Below are 20,000 nucleotides of genomic sequence, written 5' to 3' on the forward strand. Positions count from 1 at the left end.
CAACTCATCCAGGAGGTCATAAAAGACCCCAGAACAACATCTAAAGAACTGCAGGCCTCACTGGCCTCAGTTAAGGTCAGTGTTCATGATTCAACAATAAGAAAGAGACTGGGCCAACATGGCATCCATGGGAGAGTTCCAAGGCGAAAGCCACTGCTGACCAAAGAACACAAAGGCTCGTCTCACATTTGCCAAAAAACATCTTGATTATCCCCAAGACTTTTTGGGCAAATATTCTGTGGACTGACCAGACAAAAGTTGAACTTTTTGGAAGGTGTGCGTCCCGTTACATCTGGCGTAAAACTAACACAGCATTTCATAAAAACCAACATCATACCAACAGTGAAACATGGTGGTGGTAGTGTGATGGTCTGGGGCTGCCTTGCAGCTTCAGGACCTGGACGACTTGCCATAATTGGTGGAACCATGAATTTTGCTCTCTACCAGAAAATCCTGAAGGAGAATGTCCGGCCATCAGTTCGTGACCTCAAGCTCAATTCTGCAAAGACGAGTGGGCCAAAATGCCTCCACAGCGATGTGAAAGACTACTTGCTAGTTATCGCAAACGCTCAATTGCAGTTGTTGCCGCCAAGGGTGGCGCAACCAGTTATTAGGTTTAGGGGGCAATTACTTTTTCACATAGGGCCAGGTAGGTTTGGATAGAATCTGAAATATAAAACATATTCTGGTTTGTTGAGCATTTGTTTGTTTACCACATAATTCCATATGTGTTACTTCATTGTTTGGATGTCTTCAATATTAATCTACAATGTAGGAAAAAATAAAAACCATTGAATGAGAAGGTGTGTGCAAACATTTGACTGGTACTGTGTGTGTGTGTGTGTATATATATATATATATATATATATATATATATATATATATATATAGTTTTATAATGAATTGCACTATCTACTCTGCAGCTGTAATCCTGCAAATGTCCCCGCTACGGAACTAATAAAGGATTATCTTATCTTCAACAAACACTTGTGTGTTTGTCAAGATTGTTCACTGTCCCTCACGTTGTGGCATGTTGGTAGATATTGGGCAGCAAGATAAGCCTTGTTTTTTATTTATAGAGGTCAATAAACTTTGAAATCTTTGAGTTGGTTTTATCAAATAAGTGTTCCTTATCTTTTTACCCGTTTTCCTCTTTAGATTCCCAGTTTACGGTCACTGAGCTTACTTGGTTAGGATCTGTCTCTGCTTTCCATCTCTGACAGTAGAGAGATATTCTGCCAATTCATAATCTAATTTTAGAACCAAATAACATTCTTATCTACTTTGGCTTTTAGTTTCCTCTTTCCAATGTTCTAAATAGTTATCTTTACATTGTTTGTTAATGAAGTTTGACTCTGTGTGTGAATACAAGTATGTTAAGAGAGACAGTTTAAGAAAGATGAAGAGTTCCTTTTGAAGGGAACTCTTTATTTTTCATGTTCTAGTAGAAACCCAAAACACAAGTATGAACCCGGAAATGATGCTTTCAGAAAGTTTTCATAACGACAAATGAAATAAAACTAAATATACATCACCAATAGATCTTATAAATATCTTAATTACCTTATAAATCTTTCAATCTCAACCTTTAAAGGAGCAGTGTGTAGGATTAGTGCAGATTGCATCCAATTTAAAAACCCTCTGCTCTTCCTTACTTTTCAAACATGTCGGAGAACTAAGGTCATTTTACACTAATGAAAGCTTCTGCATATTATATATTCCATTACAGCCAAAAAATCCCCCTAAATTCTACACTCTGTTCCTTCAAACCCACATGGATAAGAAGTACATTTGAACATCTATATATCCTTCTGTTGTAATTTGACATTTGATCAGATTGTCGCTGGCTGACAAATAAATAGTTTTATAGAAATTGTTAAACTGTGAGTAAAAACACTTGGTTGACTGAAATGTTTTTGCATCTCTTATAAAGAACAACTAAATATTAAATATAAAATATAATTTATTCATAAAACAGAATAAAGCACAGGACTCTGATTTCTAACTCTGTTAATTAAACACAAACTTCCCTGTAAGAAACAGAAAATGTAATGCTTTTACTCTCTCGCCTCCTCCGTCTTTATTTATTCATTCATTCCTATTTGTTTTCCAATAATTTATATCAACATGTGCCCTTTTTTCTGGTCCAGTCACCAGATGGCACCGTCGCTGTGTTTGTACAACATAGAATATTACAACTGAATATAGTGTGTGTGTGTTTGAAACAAGTCCTAAATTCAAACCACAGACATATTTATTAATTTACTGATATTCTTATTGTAACAACCGAGGAGGATGAACAAAAGTACAATTTATTTTTACAGGTTTTCAGATGTTTTTTTTATTTCAGCAAAATATAAAGTATCAAAGTATTCAAATGTTTACAATCAAAATAATATTACACAAAAATTAGATGTCTGACATAAATCAACTCAGATGTTAGGAGCACCGACAAAAGATTAGTGAGATTATTAGTTCATTAAACTTTGTAAGGTCACATGTGAATGTTTGTAAACTCAGGTGGTCACAGGTATGTTTGATGACATCCTTAGACCATCAGCTGGGAGGGCTCTTGATGGGCAGCTACGACCTGCAAGGTGAAGGTCATGTGACCAATGGGGAGGGCCGAGATAGCACTTCTGTTAGCGAGCTGATCTTTTAGCATGTACCATCAGCTGACTGCTTTATTATTATAACCTAACAGACCAAGTTGTTTTGTGAGTTTTTGTTTTAAACTGATTATTGTGACTATTGTTACCTATAATCCGAAGGTGTAAATAAACATTTAATACATGGTCTATCGTAATGTTATCAGCAGATTGAGGACATTTCTATTTGTTAGAGCTTCTCCTAAATTCTATATTATTACAGCTGTGTTTAACTTTAACATAATAATTATTCTTCTGTTTTTACAGCAGACAACACTTTGATCTGCTTACAGTGTCTGTTATAAACCAGTTATTACTTATCAGCTGTATGTCACAGATGGAAGGATATGATACAGATACAGCTGTTAATACACCATAGATAATGTTGACAATAACTCTGGATTCAGTTATTAGAGCATCTGTTTCCCAATGTAAGTCTATGGGAAAAGGGTATTTTGGGGCCCAATGGCATCATGTAATAAACCAAGAAGTTTAAATAAAATTTGTTTTGGCCAATATTTAAAATTAGCTTGGTTCTTTACAATAGTTAACAGGACGAACAAAAATGGCTGCCACTCTGACCACTCTGCAAGCTAAACACACGCTAATTATCTTGCTAGCGATCAGTTAGCTTAGCTTTATTTTCCCTTTTCAGTAACTTTTTATTGATCAAAAGGCTGAACAGTATGTGAGAACACAACACAAGAGAGAAAAGAGAGAGAAACTCTGGTAGCTAATGCAACTGACTACACACTAGCTCGCAAGTTGGCGATTAGCTTGCAACCTAGGTGCGTCAGTTTTAACTCTGCAAGTAGTAGCTACGTCACAAATGTATTTGTATTTACTGTTGTAGCTGTGCTTTATGTTAAATAAAGAAAAATGTGTTTACATTCCAGAGTTTTACTAATATTCTACAGCCAGCCATGTTTTGTTCTGCTTCACTGATTACCAGCTAACAGTACAGGCAGACTAGCTAACAACGCTTCAGAAAATTAGCTGTGCCCTTAAGATGTCTCCGAAGGTCACGTGACCCAGGTTGAAGGGGCCCATCAACAGGTCAGGTGTCAGAGGTAAGGAGTCAAATATCAGGTGTCAGAGGTCAGAGGTCAGAGGTAACAGAGCTCTCCTGCTGCAGCATCAGGTCGACGGCGGCCTCCACGTCCTCCACCACGTGATTTGGCTCGACCAAGTCTAGCTCCAGCACCAGGTCCTTGTGACCGTGGAACAACGTTTCTGTGAAACTGCTCAGGTCGCTAGGCAACGGGGAGCGAGGGTTATAGACACCTGTGCACACCTGTGGACAGGTAGAGCAGCTCTGTGTTAATGACAGACTTTATTACAACATGGTGTTGTTGAATAAGACAAATTGAAACCAGTACCAGTATGGAGCGACACTGAGCAGCAGCAGACACCAGCTCCTCCTCCGGCACCGCCATCGTCACCTGACTCTCCGTTCCCTGGGCAACAAGCTTGGTCGTGGTCGTCGTAGCAGCATGCTGCTGACCCAGGTAGCGGTTGTACAGATTAGCACCGTAGATATCAGTCATCAGGTTGTCGCTAGGCAAGAAAAAAGATGTGGTTACCTAACTGCGTAAATAACATTATGGATGGTTGGGTTACTAGATGGCATAGATGTTGTTATGGAAGGCGTTGCTACTCGACAGCGCAGATGTCGTAGATGGTGTTACGGACAGTTTAAGTACCCAAAAGTGTAGATGGTGTAGATGGAGTTATGGAAGGTTTAGTTACCCAATGGTATAGATGGTGTTATGGACGGTGTAGTTACCAAACAGCATAGATGGTGTAATGGGCGGTTTAGTGACCCAACGGCGTAGATGATGTTATGGACAGTGTAGTTACCCAACAGCATAGATGGCATAGATGGTGTTATTGACAGTCTAGGTACCCAATGGCGTAGATGATGTAATGGACAGTGTAGTTACCAACAGCGTTAATGGCGTAGATGGTGTGTAGATAATTGTGTTATGTATGGTTTGTTACCCAATGGCATAGATGGTGGTGAGCTTGTGGTTGTGGTTCTGCAGTCTCAGCAGGTGCTCGGCGTACTGGTATGTCAGCAGACTGGGTTTTCCCAGCAGCGCCTCGTACTGAAGCTCTCGACCTGTCATCTTTCTGTAGACAGACTCCAGACACTGCAGGAACATCCCGTGACCGAACCTACGGCAATAAAGCAGAGTCAAAACTGATCGACATGACCACCTGAAAGACATCGGAGAAACCATCATCCTTCAAGTCTAGTCTGGAGTTATGGACGGTAACTGGTTTAACAAACTTCCTGTAGTGGGTTGGTTACCGTGGTGACGGGGCCTCAGCCATCCACATGAGGTCTATGTTACAGGCGAGAACCGGCAGCTGAGCCGGCACCTGAGTATCGTACATGCAACCCGGACTCCCGTTGGTCAGGAGCACGTCAATCAGCAGCTGCAGGTTGGTCTCCCATCGGATTGGCTCTCCGAACAGGATGATCGCTACGGCAACACAGGAAGTCAGTAAGGAATAGTCAACAAAGTAAGAGCCAGGAAACATAAATCGATATATAGAACTAAGTGTCTTTATTCTTCTGTTTATAGAGTTCAACTTTAGATTTTAAAAAAAACATTCTGCTTTTGTTTCTTTTATACTGTGTCAAAATATCTTTAAATCTTGATTTGCACTTGGTAAAAACACTCTTAAAAAGACTTTACTTTAAATACAAACGGTGTGTTGTGTATTTGCTGTGTAGTTACCTTCTATTTTCGGAAGAGTCTGTAGAGGAGACGACTGAAACAGAAAAATACTGGTGGATTACTGAGCTGCTATCAGAGACCCTGTCACCTGTCACAGGTACGGTACTCACAGGTAGTTTGGGTCTCCTGTTGTGGTCCACCATGTCCAGCAGGGGGTGATGTTCTCTGAGCTGCTCGACGCTCACAACGTTCTGAAAACCCAAACTGACTAAACGGTCAAGACGTCAAACTTGAGAATCAATCTGACTTTTTATACTCTGATAAAGTCTCCTTATTCTTATCTCACATGTTTCTTCAATGGACTTCTGAATGTGACTGAACAAAGAAAGTGTCCTGGATGATTTATATAATTATTGACTCTCCCAAAACTACAATACCCATGAGCCTCAGCTGCTGTTGCAACAGAGAAGAAACCAGTCAGAGGTCAGATGTGAAGGATACGTGTTGGCGATGTCCGTCACTGGTCCCTGTCCAGACACCAGGACGCATTTATCATGAAAACTCTTCATCATTTGCAAAGGACTATGGGAAAGAACCACCTGCTCCGGGGCGATCTACGGATAGAGTGAGAGAGAGACAGAGAGAGAGGTCACCTTCGTCCTATTGTCCCCACCAACATCCCTTCATTGTCACCTACGTCCCTTTGTTGTCACCAACTTCCCCATATTCGTGACCTACGCCCTTTGTTGTCATCATCCCATCGTCGTCACCTCGTCCTATCATCGTCGCCTACGTCCTACCATCTTCACTTACGTACTATCATCGTTACCTACGTCGTGTCCTCTCACCTATGTCCTATCATCGTCACCTACGTCCAGTCATCATCACCTATGTCCTATCATCGTCACCTATGTCCTATCATCGTCACCTTCGTCCTATCGTCGTCACCTTCGTCCTATCGTTGCCACTTTCATCCTACCGTCGTCACCTACGTCCTATCATCGTCACCTACGTCCTATCATCGTCACTTACGTACTATCGTCGTTACCTACGTCGTGTCCTCCCACCTACGTGTCCTCCCACCTACGTCGTGTCCTCTCCCCTATGTCCTATCATCGTCACCTACGTCCTGTCGTCATCACCTACGTCCTATCATCGTCACCTACGTCCTATCGCCGTTACCTACATCCTGTCCTCTCCCCATCATCGTCACCTACGTCCCATCATTGTCACTTTCATCCTATCGTCGTCACCTACGTCCTATCATCGTCACCTACGTCCTATCATCGTCACTTACGTACTATCGTCGTTACCTACGTCGTGTCCTCTCACCTATGTCCTATCATCGTCACCTACGTCCAGTCATCATCACCTATGTCCTATCATCGTCACCTATGTCCTATCATCGTCACCTTCGTCCTATCGTTGTCACTTTCATCCTATCGTCGTCACCTACGATCATCGTCACCACGTCCTATCATCGTCACCTACGTCCTATCGCCGTTACCTACATCCTGTCCTCTCCCCATCATCGTCACCTACGTCCCATCATTGTCACTTTCATCCTATCGTCGTCACCTACGTCCTATCATCGTCACTTACGTACTATCGTCGTTACCTACGTCGTGTCCTCCCACCTACGTGTCCTCCCACCTACGTCGTGTCCTCTCCCCTATGTCCTATCATCGTCACCTACGTCCTGTCGTCATCACCTACGTACCATCATCGTCACCTACGTCCTATCGCCGTTACCTACATCCTGTCCTCTCCCCATCATCGTCACCTACGTCCCATCATTGTCACTTACATCCCATCATTGTCACTTACATCCTATCGTTGTCACCTTCGTCCTATCGTTGTCACCTTTGTCCTATTTTCGTTACCTACATCCTGTCCTCTCACCTACGTCCTATCATCGTCACCTACGTCCATTCGTCGTCACCTATGTCGTTTTTGGGTCTTTCTCTGTGTCCTTTTTTTAATCTTTTTGTCTCTTTCCACCTGTCTGTCTGTCTGTCTGTCTGTCTGTCTGTCTGTTGTCCTCCTGTCTTTCCTACCTGGACCTCCAGCAGGCGAGACAGCTGTTGGGCCTTGTGATGTCTCTGACAGCTTCCTGCATTGGTGACGAAGACCACAGGAAACAGGAAGTTGTTGTTTTTGTCCAGAAGCTTCCGGAAAGCTCGTCGAGCAGCCGGAATCAACGAGCCGCCACGAAGCAGGACGCCGTCCACGTCGAAGAGGAAGCCCGCCTGATGGAGACGGACCGGTCAGAGAGAAATTATATAAATCAGGTAAAGAAAACAACTTTAGCAAAAGTGTCACTATTCATGATGAATCTTATAAATGATTTACTACAAATGTTACATAATTACAACCTGCAACTGAACCATCAAATTATAATAAAAAAATTAATAAATCATGAGTATTATTAATAATAATGATACGTAATATACTTAATATATTATGATAAATTAATAAATTATGTATATTAAATATGTAATAATAGACCAGAGTTAAATATTAAATAATATCACATTATTACTTTAGTTCTATACAGTAAATATCCAACAGACATAAGTCCTTCTGGTTGATTAAAATATGAACATTTTAGAGGACTAAACCTTCAAAGCAGATATTTTCAGGACAAAAAATCCAGATTATTATGTTTTGAAAACAAGATGTGTGAAATAAATCTTCAGTTTTAATTAATGTTTATTAAGGCAGCTCTAACGCTGTTGTAAGTGTGTAATAACTTTTTAAGTTTAAATCCATTAAACTTGATTTTTCTTTTATTTACTTACTTAAGAATTAAATCAACATTAACCTTCCAAACAAAGAAAACACAACAGTCTGACAAGAAAATCCATAAAAACTAATAAAGCTGTACACATACAAACACTTTATGTACTATACTCCACACACATGATTAATAATTAACTTATAATATAATAAATATTTCCAGACATCATTTTTTATTTGTAAATCATGTTTCCGTCACATTTATGTATCCAGCCTAATAGTTTTGTAGTTTCTTTTCATAGTTTAATGTATTTGTTATGACTGCTGTAGATTAATTAACATTCTTTCGGTCTAACCTGTTACTTATTATAATAAATATAATAATAAAATCAAGTTTGGAGGTTCTTTAAAACTTTTTTCTGAACGTCAAACTACTTTAAATGTGACGATGAGCAGGTCCTCACATGGTAGATGGGTCCCCTTAGTCAGTGATCCCCAAAAAACACATAAACAGACACACACACACACACACTGACCTGTCTGCTGGTCGATATGGATCTGACCGTCTGCTGCAGGAAACCTCGACACCACATGATGCCTGTCTGTCTGTCGGAGACGAGCTGTTTGCTGCTCGTTTATACTGACTGAGCTGTGACATGATCAGTGGGAGGGGCCTCACTCACACACACTCACACACACACACACACACACACACACACACACACACACACACACACACACACACAGTAACACACACACTGATTGACACACACACACACACACACACACACACACACAGTAACACACACACTGATTGAATGCGGGTGACGGCAGTTTTCCCCCTCACATGACATCACATGCAGCGTTCAGCCATTAATCAGCCAATCACATGTTGCAGAATGCTGCCACCAATCAACCAATCAGCATGCCAGACTGAAACCACACGAGGAGACACAGACAGGAGACACTCTGAGGAAGTGGACAACTGGAGAGGACAGACAGACAGAGAGAAAGATGGTCAGAAAGAAAGACAGAGAGACAGAGAGAGAGACATAGAGATAGATGGACAGAGGGGGAGAGAAAGACAGAGAGAGACAGACACAGATAGAAGAAGAAGAAGAAAGACATACAGAACGACAGAGATAGACAGAAGAAAAGAGAGACAGACAGAAAGACAGATAGACGGGAGAGAGACAGAAGAGAGCAGAAAAATCAGAGAGGTTTTGAGGCCACCGTCACTAACAGAACAATAAAATGTTCTCATTGTTTCTCTCTGTGAACATTTTGAGACGTCGTCTCTTCAAAGCTGATCTCATCTTGTGTCTCCAGGTGTTGAGGAGACACTCCATATGTCTTATAATTAATACACAAACAACAAACATTACCCTCCTGTTATGTTTTGAGTTTTATGCTGGTTTAAAGATTCTCCGTTCTCTTACAAATCTGTGGAATCAACAAAACACGACGAGAACTACAAACTGATCTGAAGAAAGTTTTATTAAGAAACAGGATGCATAAAAAAATTAGCCGATATTTACATCAACGGACAGACGGGTTGCAGATAGACAGACAGGTTGCAGACAGACAGACAGATGGATTTACAGTCCCAGTAGAGTTTTGGCCGCCTGACTCTGAGCCTGAAGAGTCTCGCTGGCGTAACGCTGCAACAACTCCATCTTCTTCCTTCTGACGAGAGCCTCCTCCACCTGAGAGACAGAAAGAGCGCCGTGAGGACATTTCTGCACTGTGAGGACATTTTATCCAACCTTCAATACTTCAAAAGGACTGTTTAAATGTTCAGGTAAGAAGAGAGGCGGTCTAGATCCTGAGGTGTAACTCATGTTGCACGGACACAGGTAATGATAAAAGGTTTCTGAAGAGCCGTTGTGAATTTCAAAGTGGGCGGTTGCCATCTTGGCATTGACGACACAGTCTAACACTAAATGGTCAAAGAGGTGGAGAGATGACATCACCTGTCACTCAAAGAGGCCACGCCCTGAATTATGCCTAAAAATGTGCAAACCTTTGCAGACGACTACCCGCCGTTTGCTGCATTATTCCCCGAAACGCTAGAGGGTGTACAAAAGAAATGAGCTGCAGGGAAAAGAAAAAAATCAACGAGTGCAACCCAATGAATGTTATTTATAGATCTGCACATAGGACTGTAAGTTTTAACAGCCCAAACGCCATTAACCGACCTCCACAATGCAGAGAAGGGATTGTAATTAACTGTAAACTCATATCTCATATTCATGGACTACTTTATTTTCTTCATACAAGCCCTGTAAAGAAACAAGTCAAGTATTAAATTAATTATCTAAAGAAACAAAGGTTAAATATCCTGTAAACTATTTGATTTGGCTGCAAAATATTTACTAAAATGTAGATTTAGAAGTCTTCCTGTTGCTAAAGCATCTAAAAAGAGAATTTTCCTTCTTTGTCTAATCCCTAGAAAGTAAAAAGTGCTTTATCAATGAACTTATTGTGACAGTGCACCTTGCACCGCCTTCACTACAGCGGGTATAAACTACGTTATACTTTAAGCCTTAATAGAATTTAATGGTAGATTGTATAAAAACTAACCGCCCTTACAATTGTTATAAGATAAGATAAGATAATCCTTTATTAGTCCCGCAGCGGGGAAATGTGCAGGCTTACAGCAGCATAGAGTAAAGTGCACACAAGAGACATAGTAGAAGAAAGACAAGATAAAAACAAAAAATGAAAATAAAAAAAACAAGTATTATAAATAAGCAATAAAAAACAGTAGAAAATCAACAATAACTGAAATATTATATTTACAGATAGAAAAACACTATTTTAACTATTATTGCACAGTGTAATGTATTGCACAGGTTTTTATTGTCATGTTTTTATTGTCATGTGTCATGTGGTCTGCTGGGAGCAGAGTTGATTGTGCAGCCTGACAGCAGCTGGAAGGAAGGACCTGCGGTACCTCTCCTTCACACACCGGGGGTGAAGCAGCCGGTGGCTGAAGGAGCTGCACAGAGCTGCCAGGGTGTCCCGCATGGGGTGAGAGGTGTTGTTCATCAGGGATGACAGCTTGGCCATCATCCTCCTGTCTCCCTCCACCGTATCCAGTGGACACCCCAGCACACTGCTGGCCTTCCTGACAAGCTTGCTGAGTCTCTTCTTGTCGGCTAATGAACGGGGATATTAGCTTAAGAGACCAAAACCGTCTTTTGCACCAGGCTGTAATTAACCATGTTTATTTCTGCTATAAAGTTGGGTATTTTAACATGGAGGTCTATGGGGATTGACTCACTTCAGGAGCCCTAAAACACCCTCTGCTTTATGGTCTATTTGACTCTAAATGGAGCATAATTTACTAAATGATCATTCTGTATTGAAGAAGACTTGAAACTAGAGATTAAGACCATAAACTCATGTTTACTGAGGGAATAAATCAAGAGAGAAGTAGAGTCATTTTCTCATAGACTTCTATACAACCAGAGGAGTCGCCCCCTGCTGGTCAGCAGAGATAATGCAAGTTTGAGGCTTTTCCACATTCCTACACAGAACTTGAGGTTACCGCCCCATTCTGAGCAGAGAATATCCTCAACCAATCAGTAAACAGGGTCCTGTGACATATTGACCTGTGTTATGTTAGACATCTATTTCCTGAGGTTAGGATTTTGGGGTCAGGTCCTGGGTTTTCATTATGTGAACACTGGTCCTCAGATGCACAAAAGACAAACGTGTGTGTGTGTGTGTGTGTGTGTGTGTGTGTGTGTGTGTGTGTGTGTGTGTGTGTGTGTGTGTGTGTCTCTCTCTCTCACCTCTTTCTGTGAGGGAACAGGTACGTGTGCCATGAAGGTGACTCCCCCTTCTTCTCCCTCCTGCTCTTCCTGACTCTCCTCCTCATCAGGCTGCGCACACACACAGAAAACAAACACACCTCAGTGACAGGAAGTTACACAAAAACATCCGCCCACCAACCCAACTGTCAGTAAACCCGCTAAAAATTGCAGTTAGACAAAAACCCAGGGATGTAAAGGGATAGTTCACCTCCTCCTTGTGGATGGTGTAGATGCTCTCCTCCTCCTCTTCCTCCGGTTGTTTGTCTCCTGACAGACGAGACTCTTTCTCTGTTCTCCACTTCTGCACCGCATCCGACAAAGCTACACACAAAACACACCTCGTTAGGATCGTTACCCGACCACTGAATTATCTGAACAAATATTTAATGGATTGTGATGAAATGTTGTTCATCTGGAATTTTCTCCTCGGGAGTAATTGTAATAAAGGCCAATATTTTGTTGTATTGTATGATCTCAAATTATATATAATAAAATAATCTAACTTTATACATAATGAGATAATCTGACAGAATACATAATAAAATAATTGGAAGGTATAGACAAATGAATCTGACGGTATATGTCATAAAGTAATCTGACCATATAAATTGTGAAATAATCTGTCTATAAATTATAAAATACTCTGACCGTATAGATAGTTAAATTATTTGACTGTAGAAATTATAAAATAATCTGACAGTTTATATAATTAAATAATTTATGTTATTATATATATAATAAATTAATTTGACGGTATACACAAATTAATAATATAAATGCATAAATTATAAAATAATCTGAGGTTATAGATAAATAAATTAATCTGAATGGATAAATAAATTAAAAAAAATAATCAAACCTTGTTTCTCGTACTGCGCCTCCAGAGGAAGCAGCACGCCGTCGTCTTCGTCTCTGTAGCCGTAATACTCTGCGTCCACCTCCTTCATCAGGTCTCCCCTCGTCTTCCTCAGCGCAGGGGCAGCTGGGAGTCACATGATCAAAGAGGACCAATCAGACAACGGCATAGTGATGGTTTGATATATATATATAAAAAGGAAGTAAAGAAGAAGTTTACGTACGCTCCTTCTCAAACAGCTCTCTGACTCCAGGCAGGTCTCTGGCAGCTCCAAAGTATTTATATCCTCGATTTCCTGGAACCTCCTTCCCCTCATGATCCAACATTCTCGGGCCGACTCGCTGAAGACAACAAACACGTCATCAATTAGTCACAAACACGTCATCAGTACCGCACAAACAGGTAATCAAACGATATATCTAACAAACATGAATCGACAACACACAATTTTTCATTAATTTACCGCGTAGTCCGGTCCTCCCAGCTCTTTGATCCGGACCTCCCAGTGACCTTTCTCCCTCAGCAGCTTGTTGATCTCATCATTCAGATCCCGAATCTTGAACTCCCCAAGACCAGCTGCAGACAGACAGGTCAGAGAGAGAAAGACAGACAGGTCATAGTGTTAATAATATACACATATATATATATATATATATATATATTTACATAATATATATACACACTCATACTCACCATTCTGGATCTGAGCCACCTTCTTTGAGATCTCACTGATGATCTGGAACACACACGAACACACACACATTAGATGTCATAAAGACTAAAGGAAATTAGTCAACTACGACTCCCAGGGTGCATTTCACTGATATACAGCCAATCACACTGCATCATGTTCTAGTATGTGTGTGTCTCACAGTGATTAACGTTCAGACTCTGGATTAGTTTTGGATGAAGTCATCAGCTAACGAACTGGTTTCTTCTCTATGGTAACAGCAGCTGAGGCACATGGGTAATGTAGTATCTATTTGTCAGAAACAAAAAACCTAAACCTGTGTGATTGGCTAACAGAGACGCTACAGGTAGTGGAGCTAATACTTGAGTTTGTACCAAAGAGTTCGTACCTGTCGTCTCCATTTCTCTGCTTTCGGAAGTTCACTGCACTCTGACGCCAGAAAAGGTCTCCTCTCCTGCAGACAAGTGAGGACAGGTGAACATCAACATACAGGTGAAGACAGATGAACATCAACATACAGGTGAAGACAGGTGAATGTGAGCAGTGGAGCTACAGAAAAGCTACAGTGAAGCCACATAGAGGTCACCGCGAAGTTGCAGCGAAACTAGTGAGGCTAGATTGAAGCGACACAATAATTTGTGTTGTAGAACACAGTAGAACACAGAGTAGAACCTGACCTTGACTTTTCCCTCCTCCAGCTGAGCCTGTCTGAACCGAGCCAGAGCCGTCCTGAGAGACACAATGAGGAACACAGTTAAAGACAGTAGAACCCCAGTAGAACCACAGTAGAACATCATGATCCTTTCTGAGCATTGGAGCTGAAACCAGCTTCATCGAAAAGTTGATCAAAAGTTAATGTATGTGTGTGGAAATATAACATTGAGTACAGAGTACACAGAGGATAAACAGAGTACAGTAAATACTTACATGGCCTTCTCAGCGTTACGCGCCTGTGAAAAAGGACAGATGTTATAATAACACATGAAAAAACATCAAACATACAGAATATATTATGAAATCAGTTTTAAATAAATATTGTGAAATCAATATGATTCAAACTATATCTTTAAGGGATTTATTTATGTAACAATTTAAACTTCGATCTGCTGCCTTGGGGCGATTGGTTGTTGTACTTAGTGTATTAGTTTGTTGCACTTATTGTATTCGTATTAGTTTGTTGCACTTATTGTATTCGTATTAGTTTGTTGCACTTATTGTGTTCATATTAGTTTGTTGCACTTATTGTATTCATATTAGTCTGTTGCACTTATTGTGTTCATATTAGTTTGTTGCACTTATTGTATTCATATTAGTTTGTTGCACTTATTGTATTCATATTAGTTTGTTGCACTTATTGTATTTGTTGCACTTATTGTATTCGTATTAGTTTGTTACACTTATTGTATTTGTAGCACTTATTGTATTCGTATTAGTTTGTTGCACTTATTGTATTCATATTAGTTTGTTGCACTTATTGTATTCATATTAGTTTGTTGCACTTATTGTATTTGTTGCACTTATTGTATTCATATTAGTTTGTTACACTTATTGTATTTGTTGCACTTATTGTATTCGTATTAGTCTGTTGCTCTTATTGTATTCATATTAGTTTGTTGCACTTATTGTTTTCATATTAGTTTGTTGCACTTATTGTATTCATATTAGTCTGTTGCACTTATTGTATTCATATTAGTTTGTTGCACTTATTGTGTTCATATTAGTTTGTTGCACTTATTGTGTTCATATTAGTTTGTTGCACTTATTGTATTCGTATTAGTTTGTTTCTGTACTTTTGCTCTGGTTTATGCTTTAAGATGCTTGTTTAAGAAAGGAGATGCACTTATGACTTCTGGTGACTAGTAGTTCTCTTGAATACCTATGTTGAATACACTTATTGTAAGTCGCTTTGGATAAAAGCGTCTGCTAAATGACTGTAATGTAATGTAAACATGTCTGAAATCTAAAAAAAAAATGAAGTAATGTTGAAGACTGATGTCCTCCAACTAATCAGCAGTTCAATCCCAAATATAGTATTTATAGTACAATAGAAAACTTAATATTATGTTCCCATGGTGTAAGTGTTTTGTTTGGTTGGTTGTATGTTTTATTAAATAAATGCCTAAAATGATTACTTTAAAACTGGAGGATGTAACCAGACTTTCTGATCATTGATCACTTTAAGGTCCAACCAGCCAATCAGATTATCAGATAATCAACATTATTATTTTTTTTAAATTTATTATTAACTATACATTTTAAATATGTGAATATTTACCCTGAAGCTGTATTGTTTGATAAAATATAATAAATAAATTGCTCAAATAAATATTAAAAAAAAGAAAGAAAAACTAATAAAATTAACGTATAAATACAAAACATAATGGAAATAAAATAGAAAAAAAAAATAAATAAATAAATACAAATGTAATGAAATAAAACTATTAAAATAAAAAACTAATAAAATAAACATATGAATACAAAATATAATGGAAATAAAATAGATTTTTTTTTTAATAAAAAATAATAAATACCCTGAAGCTGTATTGTTTGATAAAATATAATAAATAAATTGCTCAAATAAATATTTCACAATCACAACCGGAAGTTGACCCCTCTCTCCAGCCTCCATGCAAACATGTGGCTAACAGGTTAGCATGCTAATTAACAGCGTTTAAACGTTAAATCACGTCAGAGTCTGACTGTTGACCGGCTGCTTACCATCCCTGCTGCTGCTGCTTTCTGCCTGTTTGTGAGGAAAACTGCTTATGGAGAAGAAACACTGAGGGGAACTCAAACGATCCGCACACGCCGATACAAACAGGAAGTACTTCAGCGACTTCCGCTTCCGGGTTCGTCACGTGTTCATGGCTACGTCACTGCCACCTGCTGGAGGAGTGTGAGTCATACTCCTCCACAATGATAATAAATAATAACATAAATACAAATAAGTCTTAATTAAATGTAAATAGAAATAAGATAAATGTGAACTAAAATTATTAAAATAAAAAACTAATAAAGTAAATATATGAATACAAAATATAATGGAAATAAAATAGATTTTTTTTTAATAAAAAATAAATACAAATGTAAAATAAATCTTCATTAAATGTAAATAAAAATAAGATAAATGTAAACTAAAATTATTAAAATAAAAAACTAATAAAATAAACATATGAATACAAAATATAATGGAAATAAAATAGATTTTTTTTATAAAAAATAAATACAAATGTAAAATAAATCTTCATAGTATGTAAATAAAAATAAGATAAATATGAACTAAAATTATTAAAATAAAAAACTAATAAAATAAACATATGAATACAAAATATAATGGAAATAAAACTAGAAAAATACATATAAAACATCAATACTAATGTAGAATAAATCTTCATAGTATGGAAATAAAAATAAGTTAATATGAACTAAAATTATTAAAATAAAAAACTAATAAAATAAACATATGAATACTAAATATAATGGAAATAAAACTAGAAAAATACATATAAAACATCAATACTAATGTAGAATAAATCTTCATAGTATGTAAATAAAAATCAGATAAATATGAACTAAAATTATTAAAATAAAAAAATAATAAAATTAACGTATAAATACAAAATATAATGGAAATAAAATAGATTGTTTTTATAAAAAAGAAATACAAATGTAAAATAAATCTTCACAGTATGTAAATAAAAATAAGATAAATATGAACTAAAATTATTAAAATAAAAAACTAATAAAATAAACAAATGAATACAAAATATAATGGAAATAAAAATTGAAAAAATATATAAAAGATAAATACAAGTGTAAAATAAATCTTCATAGTATGTAAATAAAAATAAGTTAATATGAACTAAAATTATTAACTTAGTTAGTTTCTTCTGATTCTATATGTAAAATAAAATTAGTTTAAAAATATTTATGTAGGAAAATATTATTTCATCTTCTGCATAGTTTGATATGACATGTCAAGTTTTGGAAGTTATATGTGGAATAAAGTTTTATTCAAATAAATAATATATATATTTTTTTTTTTTTATTCTTTATTTACAATAAATAGTAAAGGAATATTTATCTGTGTTTAAATGAACCAGTCCTTTAAAGGAAATTTATGTTTTTCACCTCATTAGCTCCTAATTCTTATGGAAGCTTATTTCCTCCAGGAAAAGAAAAAACACATGTTAAATTCGGGATAATGAAATTATAAATACTCATGGAGGTTTTTTTTAACTTAATCCTATTTCTTCTTGTTGCCTTACATTTTTGTTTAAATTTGAATTAATAACTTTAATATATTATGTAAAGCACAATGTCTTTTGTTGAAAGGTCTAAAGAAATGAGCCTCCATGCATAAAATAGTTATTTTCAGAAAACATCTTGGTTAATATTTGTAAATGACAGATTAAATAAAACCTTACTGAACCTTTCTTGTTTTGTTGTTGTGGTGAAATAAATTGATCAGACAAGAGTGTGTCTCGGCTCCATCGTCTTCCCCTCCTCCATGTTTTTTATTGTCAGGTTAAACTTACAGTCTGTAGTACAACCAAATGACATTTTTTTTACAGTAGCTCTGAGTGATATACAAAAATAACATTTGGATTTTCTTGTGAAAACATTCTCTCTGCAGACCTAAAATTGTTTTTTCTATCATAACTTTTTGTTTTCACCGGTGAGGTGATCCGACTGGTCCAAAAAGCAACAAAACGAACCGTTAATTTATGAATTATTAATGTTTGCTCTGTTGTCTGCTGTGACGTGATCTGATTGGCTCATTCGTTTCCCTGTGTGGTAATAACAGAGGCCGCACCTGCAAAGTGATTGGCTGTTTGCTGGAGGCGGGGCCAATCACATTTCTTTCAACATACTGGGTTTTGTCCAGAACAAGAAAATAAAGTTAATCACTGCGTTAAAAGAGAAGACCTCTTACACTTTCTCTCCCTCCGTAAAAGCCGCCCCGGGAGGAGCAAAACATTTTTTGCACTCCGCTCTCCTAACCAATCGGCCGGGCAGAAACGATTCTAAAACAAAGCTTTGCACATCATGACACCGCTACCAAAAAACACAAACTAAAAACACAAATCCATTATTTTTTCTCTTAGAAAAGCAGAGTTTTTTTTGGTTTTTTTCATAATGTCCGTCCCTTCTTCTTCCTCCGCCTGCTCTGACTGGCTGCTGTGAGGCTGACTGACAGGCCTCCTGGCCAATCAGAAGAGGAGGATGACCACAGGAAATGAATAAAGAGAAAGAAAGAAGAGGTGAAAGAGGGTAAGGGTGTGGTGGCTAGGCGGTTGCCTCGATGGTGCACTCCTTGGCCAGGTGACCCGACTTCCCACAGTTATAGCAGTTCAACTCCGACGCCTTGCTGCAGTGCACCGCAACATGGCCGATCTCCCCACACCTGCAGCAAACACATGCACTGCTAACACTGGTTTCACTGGGGAACCAGCTAGTACAACACACTGAAGAAGCTCCAAACTAAAAGGAACCTCACTTCTCTGCTTTATTTACCTTCACTGCAGTAAGCTTACCTGTAGTATTAGTTAACCTGTAGTATTAGATTACCTGTAGTATTAGTTAACCTGTAGCTGTTATTACAGCTGTTAGTTTATTAGTTAACCTGTAGCTGGTAGTTTACAAGTTTTCCTGTAGCTGTTGGTGTATCTGTAGCATTAGTTTACCTGTAGCTGTTAGTTTACCTGTAGCCTTAGTCGACCTGTAGCCTTAGTTTACCTGTAGCTGTTGATTTACCTGTAGCTGTTGGTTTACCTGTAGCATTAGTTCACCTATAGCTGTTGCTTTACCTGTAGTATTAGTTTACCTTTAGTATTAGTTTACCCATGGCTGTTAGTTTACCTGTAGCTGTTGGTTTACACCTGTAGCTGTTGGTTTACCTGTAGCTGTTAGTTTACCTGTAGCTGTTAGTTTACCTGTAGCTGTAAGTTTACCTGTAGCTGTTAGTGTACCTGTAGCATTAGTTTACCTGTAGCTGTTAGTGTACCTGTAGCATTAGTTTACCTGTAGCCTTAGTCGACCTGTTGCCTTAGTTTACCTGTAGCTGTTGGTTTACCTGTAGTATTATTAGTTCAGCTGTTGGTTTACCTGTAGCTGTTGGTTTACACCTGTAGCTGTTAGTTTACCTGTAGTTGTTAGTTTTCCTTCAGCTGTTGGTTTACCTGTAGCTGTTAGTTTACCTGTAGCTGTTAGTTTACCTGTAGCTGTTAGTTTACCTGTAGCTGTTAGTTTACCTGTAGTTGTTAGTTTACCTGTAGCTGTTAGTTTACCTGTAGCTGTTGGTTTACCTGCAGCTGTTAGTTTACCTGTAGCTGTTAGTTTACCTAGTTTACCTGTAGCTGTTAGTTTACCTGTAGCTGTTAGTTTTAGCTTTGGTTTACCTGTACCTGTTGCCTTAGTTTACCTGTAGCTGTTGGTTTACCTGTAGCTATTAGTTTACCGTATATTATATTATATGATAGCAAGATATTTACAGTTGGTTTATTAAAAATGCTTTTCAGTAAAAGTCAATAACAATAACTCCAATAACAAATAGCT

The 20,000-nt window shown here is 38.0% G+C and overlaps 3 protein-coding genes across 3 annotated transcripts in view; all 3 read right to left on the reverse strand.

Annotated features, from left to right (window-relative positions):
* Positions 1 to 3,747: 3,747 nt before the first annotated feature.
* On the reverse strand, positions 3,748 to 8,673 carry zgc:77375 (uncharacterized protein LOC402927 homolog). Its single transcript, XM_054617655.1, has 9 exons — positions 8,611 to 8,673; positions 7,393 to 7,584; positions 5,837 to 5,949; positions 5,506 to 5,599; positions 5,396 to 5,429; positions 4,963 to 5,137; positions 4,650 to 4,826; positions 4,028 to 4,205; positions 3,748 to 3,942 (listed from the first exon to the last, which is right to left on the reverse strand). The coding sequence occupies exons 1-9, from the start codon at positions 8,665 to 8,667 to the stop codon at positions 3,748 to 3,750; spliced, it is 1,215 nt and encodes a 404-aa protein (XP_054473630.1). The 5' UTR covers positions 8,668 to 8,673.
* An 880-nt stretch (positions 8,674 to 9,553) lies between these two features.
* isy1 (ISY1 splicing factor homolog) lies at positions 9,554 to 16,293 on the reverse strand. The gene is made up of 11 exons (XM_054617184.1): positions 16,161 to 16,293; positions 14,370 to 14,392; positions 14,120 to 14,171; positions 13,831 to 13,896; positions 13,445 to 13,487; positions 13,215 to 13,327; positions 12,975 to 13,092; positions 12,755 to 12,877; positions 12,104 to 12,216; positions 11,875 to 11,964; positions 9,554 to 9,780 (listed from the first exon to the last, which is right to left on the reverse strand). Exons 1-11 carry the CDS (start codon positions 16,161 to 16,163, stop codon positions 9,673 to 9,675), a joined length of 852 nt encoding a protein of 283 aa, XP_054473159.1. The 5' UTR covers positions 16,164 to 16,293; the 3' UTR covers positions 9,554 to 9,672.
* Positions 16,294 to 18,192: 1,899 nt separating this feature from the next.
* cnbpb (CCHC-type zinc finger, nucleic acid binding protein b) overlaps positions 18,193 to 20,000 on the reverse strand; it is a 4,836-nt gene continuing 3,028 nt past the window's right edge. The window contains 1 exon segment of the mRNA XM_054617368.1: positions 18,193 to 18,849. Coding sequence (XP_054473343.1) covers positions 18,732 to 18,849 — 118 coding nt within the window. The 3' untranslated portion in view covers positions 18,193 to 18,731.

This window comes from Anoplopoma fimbria, chromosome 17, assembly GCF_027596085.1.
Source record: "Anoplopoma fimbria isolate UVic2021 breed Golden Eagle Sablefish chromosome 17, Afim_UVic_2022, whole genome shotgun sequence".
Lineage (NCBI taxonomy): Eukaryota > Metazoa > Chordata > Actinopteri > Perciformes > Anoplopomatidae > Anoplopoma > Anoplopoma fimbria.